We start from the raw sequence: 10,000 nt of genomic DNA on the forward strand, positions 1-10,000 counted from the left end.
CCTTTTTTTTTTGTTGTTGGTGCGTTGAGTTTATATTGGATCGGTCATTGCTAAACGTCCCTGTGAACTCCCCTCAAATAAACAAAAAGAAATCGTGTATATGATAGTTGAGCTCTTTGTCCTTGCACACAAAAGGGATTAGTTCGATTCTCGAGCTGGGGCGTCACTTATCATCATGTACACCACCTGTCTAACTGCTGGCTGGGGCTTTGTGTCCCACTCGGCCCGGGATGGCTGGCCGTGACAGTCTGTGTCGAAGCCCCGAAGCTGCCCGCCTCCCAAATTATCTAATTCAGTTGTCTCAATGGGAGTGTAAAACACTTGCAGTCAGATCAGCAATTATCAAGACTGTGTCTTTCTGGTGGGAGGTTGGCGGATGCTCTCGTGTGCTTTGTTCCTTCTTTCCTACCAAACATCTTTCGTCCTCTCCCCTCTTTCTTTTCTTTATGTTACGCTCTTGTTACACCCATTTAATATTCGGCACTGGTATGACCTTGCATATGTCGTTGGGGGATAGTTGTCAGACACGGCTGGTAGGTCCTTCTTCTTTTCTGTCCCTATCTTTTGTTTGTCGATCTGTCCTGCTTCTCTCCCAACTCTTTATGACCGTTATTGTGTCGATGTTCTTTTCTCTACTCAAACTCAAACTCAAACGACGTAAAATTCGGACTAAAGACTAATACCGAGTACACACTGTCGGTTGATTCCACTTGAATGAGTCGGGGGTAGCCAGATGTTTACCTATGGAGGGGCAAAACCTATCATTTTGGCACAATTTGATCAAATTTGACTAAATTCGATTACAACCTAGACGACCACCCATTGTAGAGGAGAAAAGTGGTTATCTCAGACAGGTGGTCCTCTTGGACACTGTCATTATAAAGTAGAGAAAACTCAAAGGGACAAGTGGGAAGTGGTCGTTTGTACAGGATTGTCTTGGACCGATGCTCGTTATAGGCAGGGTTGACTGTATTCCCCTCCTTAATACCCCCCCCCACACACACACACACTTTCCCCTTAGCCAGGACCGGCAAAACGCCACATTCCCTGCATTGTGTCCCGGGCCGCCCTGGGCTAGCTCCCCGCAAGATCTCTCCCACAGAAACGTCCTTGTTTTAGTTCTTTAGTATAAGAGTAAGAGTTTCAAGGCACCTACAGCACAACTAGCTTATATAAGTGCCGAAGATCACAGGTGTTACAAGAGAGTAAGATACCCAGAAAAGAAAGAAGATAGCTGATAAGTACGACGGATGTTTGATAAGAAAGAAGGAGCAAACGACAATAGAGCACCCGCTAACCGCCGGCACAGAAATGTCCTTGTTTTAGTTTTAGTATAAGAGTTTCAAGGCACTTGCAACACAAATGAGTCATGAAGTGACGAAGATTAGAGTATTAGAGGTGTTACAGGAGAGTAAGATACCCAGAAAAGAAAGAAGAGAGCTAAGAAGGACGACGGATGTTTGATAAGAAAGAAGGAGCAAATGACAAAAGAGCACCCGCTAACCGCCCGCACAGAAATGTCCTTGTTTTAGTTTCAGTTTTAGAGTTTCAAGGCACTTGCAACACAAATAGTTCTTATAAGTACCGACGATTAGAGGTGTTAGAGGTGAGTAAGATACCAAGAAAGTGGGTGGTTGGCGGGTGCTCTGGTGTGGTTTGCTCCTTCTTCCCTATCAAACATCTAGCGTCCTTATCTCTCCTTCTTTGTCGTGTATGTTACTCTCTTGTAACACATCTATTCTTCGGAAATTATATGACCTTACTGTGTTGCAAGTGTTGTAAAGCACTCATTAAAAGTAAGATACCAAGAAAAGAAGAAGGAGAGATAAGGACAGCAGATGTTTGATAAGAAAGAAGTAGAGTAGCGAATGACATAAGAGCACCCGCCAACCGCCCGCGCAGAAATGTCGTCCATAAAGCATGTCCGGTATACGTGGTGGCTCTCTGGCTAACCTAGGCCTAATCTATTGGGCAATCAATTGCTCGGGACAGGCAATCTACCCTGGTACTGGTAGTTCCGTGTACGGGAGACCCCCTGTGTTTTGGGGGGGTGGGGGGTGGGGGGTTATCAAAGTGAAATAGTTAATTTTATCAGATCTGAATATATCAGAATTCTACTCCTGTTGCAAAGCTAAACAACTAAACTTCAAAAACAGTTAAGCATCAACACTGAAACCACCATACAATTAGGTTTTTTTAAAGCCTGGCCGGAAACAATTAGGGACATTTATGCCTCTGTAAATAGATTTGTTAAAGCTAGGTTAAGAATCAGGAACTTTTATACTTTTAACAATAATAATAATTTAAAAAATAGCATTTGTATAGCGCATAACCCCGCTCCACAGCAAGCTGTATGTGCTTTACACTATAATATTATTACCCCATCAAATCATATACCACTGAGAAACATTCTGAGCTTCCCGAGAAGCATACAATGCAAGCAGCTGATTAAGCGCTAAAACACTAACAAACTGACAAGACATACATAAATCAATAAATTCTATAAATAAGTATTTAAATTGTTAAAGTAAGTGGGACTTTGATACATCAATGAATAAATCTAATTGATAAGGTTACGTTTGAGGGACTTTAATACGTCTATAAATAAGTCACATATACATCTATAAATAAGTAATTGAAGGAAAACATAAATATGAAAGGCTGTTATACCTCAATAAATAAATGATTGATTGTTAAGGTCAAATAAGATTGGCTTTGATATGTCTATGAATAAAACACTTAGATACATCTATAAATGAATCATTGATGGATAAGTTATGTACGAAGGACTTTGATACCTCTATGAATAAATAATAGACTTACTCATTTGTTGCCAGTAGACGTTTGCCCCCGGAGACACTGTGTAGGTCGCGTTCATTGCGTTAGGACATTGACCAGGGTACTGGGTGCCTACCACAGTGCTGGGGTCACTAAGGCTCAGGACCTGGAGAAATAAACATTTTGGTAGGCAAACATTATGAAATGTCATCGTACAAGAGAGTGACAACATGGGCTTGAGCCCAAACATCAAGGAAACCGAAACAATTGTGATAAGCAGAAAAACTCCAACCCAACATGCAATATCAAAATCAATGATACCACCCTCAAGCAAGTACAACATTTTAAATATCTGGGGATCATAATATCATCAGATGGGAGATGTCACACCGAAATTAAAAGCCGCATTTGCCAAGCAAAAGCACCCTTCTACAAAATGAAACAGATACTCAAAAAACATTAATCTGTCACTGGAAACAAGGAAAAGAATATTGAAAAGTTACATCGAGCCAATCCTATTATACGGGTGCGAAGCATGGACAATCAATAGACAGCTGGAAAGAGCAATTGAGGCAACAGAGTGGTGGTTCATAAGACGCATGCTGCGTATCCCATGGACAGCTAGAAAAAAAAATGAAGAAGTTTTGGTTGAAGCAAATTGCAGACGACAGCATATGACGAATACATGTATACGAAAGCGACAGGCTAATTTCATTGGACACACAATGCGGAAAGAAGCATTGGAGAATATTGTAACAACAGGTAAGTTTGATGGAACGAGAGGCAGAAGCAGACAGGGAAAAGATACTGGACAAGTTGACAACATGGCTCGGAGCAGCAAGAACAACAGACACCATTCCTGCAACGCAAGACAGAAGTGGAGTGAAGTGGAGGTCCATGATCGCCCACGCCAGTCGGCAAGGCACCGGATGATGATGATGATGAGGCAAACATTGTCCTCTTCTCAGCCCAAAAACTCATATTTTCCCCCTTTTTTACGTTTTTCGTATTTTAAATATATGTGTAAAAAAGGGTAACGCAGTTTGTGAAACTAGATCTAGATTCTTAATCCATTTTTCAATATTTAATATACAATTAATTATAACTAATTTGAAGAAAGACTGATTCTTTATAACTTCGTTACAGTATCAACCCAATGTCACGTACAGACTCTCGAAATTATTGTTTTTTAGCTGAATTTCTCTGATTTTAACAAGTCGTTGCTTGAACGGAACGAGTGTTATAGCCTACTATTGTTTAATATTACCCGAAATGTATGAATTGTCAAATTCATATGTGAGGCATTGTGGTGAGACCAGGCGCTCGTCAAAATAATGAAATCAAAGAAACTGGCATTTTTTCTGGCCGTTGGGCAATTCCTTTACCTTCTTTGTTTTTGGCTCAACAGCTTTATGTCCAATTAAAAACACATTTCTGTGTGAATTTCACTTAAAAACGTTGATAAAAGGCACACACGATTACATTTCGGTTTCTAAGGACTCTCATGCTATGGAAGTCACCAACATTTGGCGCAATTTACTCGCTAACTTTACCTCTGAAACCTCCTTCTGTCGAAAATATCTCGGCTTCTATTCAAGTAAGATGGATATTTTTCCCACCAAAAGCAAGACAAATGAACAAGCTTCAAGATGACACCAATAACTCCATGTGTCCAAAAATCATCGAGTGCCTGATTCCACCGCATTGAGACACATGTAGCTAATGTTACCTCATCACTAGGTTTTCTGGACATATAAACTTACAAACCGGGGGCTCTCGTGCCTAGGGGGTTAAGGTGTTCACCTCTCATTCAATAGGTCCCGGGATCGAATCCGGATAGCGACGGAAATTTTTCTTCTCAAACATTGTCTCCTTTCACCTCCTTTCCTGCTCTAGCAATGTTCTGTCGTCTGCTTTCGTCTCCACTTTCTGCCCCCACCCCCTCACCTCCTTTGCCCCCCTCTTCTGGGCTCCTGAATTTTTCTGCAGCCTTTCTACTGCTACTCCTTGGCCCTTTTTTACTGCTGTCTTTCAGCCACACCCCTGATCTTATGGTAGGAAAGATCTACACCTAGCCTTCTCGGACAAAGGCGAAAAATCTCCAAGGTCCTTGTGCAAGTTACACACGTTAAAGATCCATTGGTGGTCCAAAATCGTTAAGAGTTGGCTTCGGCCGCCACCCGGGCAAAATTCAAATTTCCTACCAACTGAAAATGTTTAATGTGTCCCGCGCTTATATGACCTTAATATGTAGTTGCAAGCGACGTAAAACATTTACAACCCCCCTCCAAAAAAAACCCCAACAAAAAACAAAAAAACCCTAACAAACCTAAGAAGGTCGTTGTTCTTTTAGAATATTTTTTAAAATTCTGTTTTTCTTTTTCCATTTCCGTTTTGTATTTTTTCTCTTAGATTTCTGTTTTTAAGGCGAAAATGCCAAAGAAGCAGAAACAAAGGTCTCAGCCGAGTAGGCTATCTTTATAATCGTAAACTCCGTAGAAGCGCTCTCCCTCACTCATCTTACATACTTACTCCATCCCTGTCCCCCTCCCTCCGCTCCCCATTCCTCCCCCCATCCCCCTTTTACCTACCGCACCATCAATCTCCACCCTCTCCTCCCCTCACTCCTATCCTACTCAACCCCCCCCCCCTTACCGCCCCATCCCCACAAAAACACCCTTTATCCTAGCTACATCAGTAAATGCGTCTAACAATATCTGATCATCTAGCGAGCCGAGTGCTATATATTTTACTTACTGCAACTTCCGAAATTTGGAAATTTTTGTCACAGCTGTCAAAGCCATTTAAAAATCTTTCCCTTGAGCTGAAAATTAGTACGGTAAAGAGAAAGAGAGAGAGAGAGAGAGAGAGAGAGAGAGAGAGAGAGAGAGAGAGAGAGACGTGCCCCATAGAACTTTAGTTTCAGTTTGCATGAACTCCCTTTCCCCGACTGGAATTCAGTTGTTCCAAAGCGATATACACCCCACATCCCCCACATCGAAAAGATTGAGTTAATGCAAGGTGTAACACAAAGCTCGAGATATTCCGCCATTTCGCTACTTCAGAATAACAATGTTCTATCTGCTCAGTACCTAGTTTTGATATCACAGACTTTGAGTTTCACTTCATGTCCAGCTTTTTCGAATGCAATTCTTCGAATATTTTGATAACGACTCCGAATTATCTTATGAGCAGATAGGACATTTGGTTTTTGATCTCGTGGTCTCAGAAACTCAAAACAGCCAAAAGTGTCAGATATGACTATTTTGTAGTCATTTTTTTAGAATAAGAAGGTCTAGGAAGCATTTATATTAAAAGGAAAAAATTTCCAATGATAGCGTTAGAAGAAGATGTATACGGCATATCTAACATAGAACATCTGGTTGACGTACGAGACAAGTAGTCCTGTAGGTTTTGCTGTTGTCCACGGTCCCATCGTTGTAGACAGTCATGTAGATCAAATCGTTGCCGTTGTCTTCTATGGCGAACAAGCAGTTGACCGAACCAGCGTCTGAGGAGAGAGGGATGATCACCAATAGAACAGTGTAAGTGTGTGGGTTTAATGCCTCTATCAACACTACTGTGCGTAAGCTGACGAAACGCCTTAAAAAACAAAAAACTAATTGCAGTTTCGAGGTAAAGAGTTTCTTTTTGTCAGCGAAACCATTAAAGAAACAGCGTTCTTCCGAAATTTGAATTTTAAAATATTTTTAAAATTGTCACATTTTCACTTTGATTTTGTTACATAAGTAGGTCTAGATAAGTAGAGTAGATCAGGCTTTAAATTTAGCAAATTAGAAAAATGGCGCCAAAATGAAAAAAGACGTTTTGTCACCTTATGGCATAGGACCTTCAAATTTAACGTACGTCCCAGAAAGGACCAAGCCAAATGGGTTGAGAGACTTGAAAACTACACAAAACGACCCGAGTTCAAGACCACCTAGTGTTTATTCGAACAAGTGCCACCCGTTCCGTAGTCAGGCATGATACTATCTGATCTAATGGAACGCCCAAATCACCAAGTGAGAGTTGTGGCATTCTCTGTTTCTGAGAGGATAGAGGGAGGGAGAGATGAAAGGAGAGAGAGAGGGAGAAAGAGAGAGGGAGAGAGAGAGGGAGAGAGAGAGAAAGAGAGAGAGAGCGAGAGAGAGGGAGAGAGAGAGGGGGAGAGAGAGAGGGGGAGAGAGAGAGGGAGAGAGAGAAGGAGAGAGAGAGAGAGAGAGAGAGAGTTGATGTGTGTCTGTGCATGTGTGTATGTGCCTTGCCACAGCAAATTTCTCTTTGTGGAGCTCAGTGAAATTTTATCTTATCTTATCTTATCATATCTTATCGTATCTCATCGTATCTCATCGTATCTCATCTTATCTTATCTTCCTATCTTATCTTATCTTGTTCTTCCAGTAGCCTTACCTGAGTAGGAAAAGTATGTGGTACAGTCGGATCCATTGAAAGCAAAGGCCGATGTGTTACTGCAAATGTCAAGGTTGTTCATGCTGGCAGCGCAAGTGTTCCCCCCGCCAGGGTCGTGCACAGAGTAGTTGTAGTGTGCGCTGAGCGGTGTGGGGCACGGCGAGATCGCGTCCGTGAGGGTACCTGGAGGGACAAAGGGGGTGATAAGAAACCAATATTTTTGTAGTTCAGATCTGTTTTCGATTTTTATTGGTTGTTTCCCTTGTATTGTACACGGGCTTCCTTTGTGATAAAGATAGAATTTTGTTGTCTATGTGATAGACTCACTTTGGATCATTCCGTGGTTGAAGTATTCCTGTTGCAAGTCAGAAAGGCAGAAAAAACACAGACCTAGACTGAAGAGATAAAAATGTAGGACTTAGACGTAGGGTAAAGGAGGCAGGGAGTTGGGAAAATGGGTGGGGGGAGAAAGAGGTAGAGTGGTTGGCTTTTGGATGCTCTTATAAAAACCTATATTATTAGTACGATTATCCTTATTGTGTTTCCATGTCACCCATCTGTTCAGGTCTTCCAAACGAGTTCCTCTGAGTTCACGCCTGTTTCGTTTGTCTTCTGCTTTTTGTGACTGCTAGATCTAGATGTTCAAAGCCTGTATGTCGACTCAAGTGTCCCAGAAACTGCAGTTTCATCCCCTGATTGTTCACATTTGTGAACGGCTCGGTGAGCTTCTTGCAGTTCTTAGGTGATTTCTTTTTCATACATGATGTTCTCAAAAGTCTAATAAAAACCACATTTTGTTACCTTAAAATAGATGCATAGATAGACAGACACAAAAATTGATATAATAGATAGATAGACAGATAGATAGATAGATAGATAGATAGATAGATAGATAGATAGATAGATAGATAGATGGATGGATAGATAGATAGATAGATATAAGTAAATGACTGACCTTCCCGAAACAAGACTCTGTAGGTCCCGAGACCCACATCTGTGTTAGCACAGATGTCGTCGTAGATTCTCAAGAACGCTGGAAGCAACACCTTCACTCTCTCGTTGCCTGCGCTATTGAGCTCGTCTGAGGAGGAGGAGAGGGTATAGTAACATCACCACAGTAATAGATAGCATTTGCATAGTGCAAATTCCCGCCCAACAACAAGCTATTTGTGTCACGACGCGATGGAATCAGGCGCTCGTCAGTTTCTTGGCATATGGAGTTATTGGTAACATCTTAAAGCTTGTTCATTTGTCTTGCATTTGGTGAACAAAATACCCATCTATCTTGAATAGAAGTTGAGATATTTGCACTTGAAGGAGGTTGGGTAGCCTGGTTTCAGAAGTAAAATTAGCGAGAAAATGATGGCCAAAGTTCGGTCACTTCCACATCTTGAGAATTCTTAGAAACTGAACATTTCATTTTTTGTGCCTTTAATCGACGTTTTCAGTGATTTCCAAAAATTAATATCTTTTTAAATGGACTTAAAAGGTGTCGAGCCAAAAGAAAAAAAACAACAATAAAAATTCGACAAGAATTGTCAAACAGTTTCTTCGATTTCATTATTTTGACGAGCGCCTAATTTCACCACGATGCCTCATATAAATAATAAGTGCTTTGACCTCTATATTATCATCCCATCAGACCTGATATTATTCTGAAACAATCTCGATTTTCAGGGAAGAATACAGCGCAAGCTGCCATTTTATAGGCGTTAGAACACTAACATACTGACAGGATCTTTCGCTGTCTTTGGCCGGGTACCCATTCCTATCCTTGAGGAAATTTGTGTTAAGTACCTTTCCAAAGGACACAACATCGGGCCTGGGTTCGAACCCCGAACCCGCAACCTCACGATTACGAGTCAGTTAGCCTAACCACTGTACTACAGACGCTACAACATTCGTTCGCATCATCATCATCAGAGTAGGAGGGAGGGTTTAGTTTGAATTTCAGACAAAATAACATAACAATATAAAACGTTTAAATTTGTTTAATAGACACAGCTCAACGTTTCCCTTCTTGGGCTTCCTCAGGAGCAATTGAGAAAAAAACTAAATGGGCGCTGTATACTAGCTGGGAAATGGGCCTAACAAAGAGGGTCTTAAGATAACGTGTGGTTACAGGCTAGACGGAAGTGACTCAGAGCGACCCAGGCCAAGGAGCTAATGATAAATAAATTGACGCTAGTCTAGCAATATCATCATCATCATTATCATCATCATCATCATCATCATCATATGTCGACAGCCAATTTTTAAATTGGAAGAAAACTGAAAATAGACGAGATTATAAGACAGATACATTATAGTCAGATAAATAGACATTATAGTCAGATAAATAGACAGATACAAAGAGACAGATAGATAGATAGACAGGGAGACAGAAAGAGAGAGAGACAGAAAGACATATAGGATAGATAGATAGAAAGATAGATAGATAGATAGATGGAGAGAGAGAGAGGGGGGAAGAGAGACAGAGAAACAGAAAGAGAAAGACAGAAAGACACATAGTAGGAGGGGAAAAGTGATCGAATTACTTTTAATACTCACTTGCATATTCGTAATAATAGAACAGGTCATCTGTGACCTTTGTGAAGTTCCAGCAGAAGTAGGCGGTGAAATTCAAGCTGAAGAATTCAAACTCGGAGGATCTGTTGGGGAAAAAAGCTTACTTCATAATAATAACTGGAAGTTTGGATGTATAATAGTACTTAAAAGTTTTGATGCAATTCTCCTCCTCCTCTTTTTTGTTTTCTAATTCAGCTCCTTTACCTCCTTTCCTTCGCCTCCTGCTCGATTTCACTTTCTTCTT

General features: G+C 41.0%; 1 protein-coding gene across 1 annotated transcript in view; it reads right to left on the minus strand.

Annotated features, from left to right (window-relative positions):
• LOC101850459 (microtubule-associated protein 1B-like) overlaps nucleotides 1–10,000 on the minus strand; it is a 39,198-nt gene that overhangs the window by 24,739 nt on the left and 4,459 nt on the right. Inside the window, exons 3-7 of the mRNA XM_035972269.1 lie at nucleotides 9,739–9,839; nucleotides 8,144–8,269; nucleotides 7,189–7,371; nucleotides 6,171–6,289; nucleotides 2,824–2,944 (exon numbers count right to left, since the gene is read on the minus strand). Of these exons, the coding sequence (XP_035828162.1) occupies nucleotides 2,824–2,944; nucleotides 6,171–6,289; nucleotides 7,189–7,371; nucleotides 8,144–8,269; nucleotides 9,739–9,839 (650 nt within the window). The remainder of the gene's footprint in view (nucleotides 1–2,823; nucleotides 2,945–6,170; nucleotides 6,290–7,188; nucleotides 7,372–8,143; nucleotides 8,270–9,738; nucleotides 9,840–10,000) is intronic.

This window comes from Aplysia californica, unplaced genomic scaffold (genome assembly GCF_000002075.1).
Source record: "Aplysia californica isolate F4 #8 unplaced genomic scaffold, AplCal3.0 scaffold00021, whole genome shotgun sequence".
NCBI classification, from domain to species: Eukaryota; Metazoa; Mollusca; class Gastropoda; order Aplysiida; family Aplysiidae; genus Aplysia; species Aplysia californica.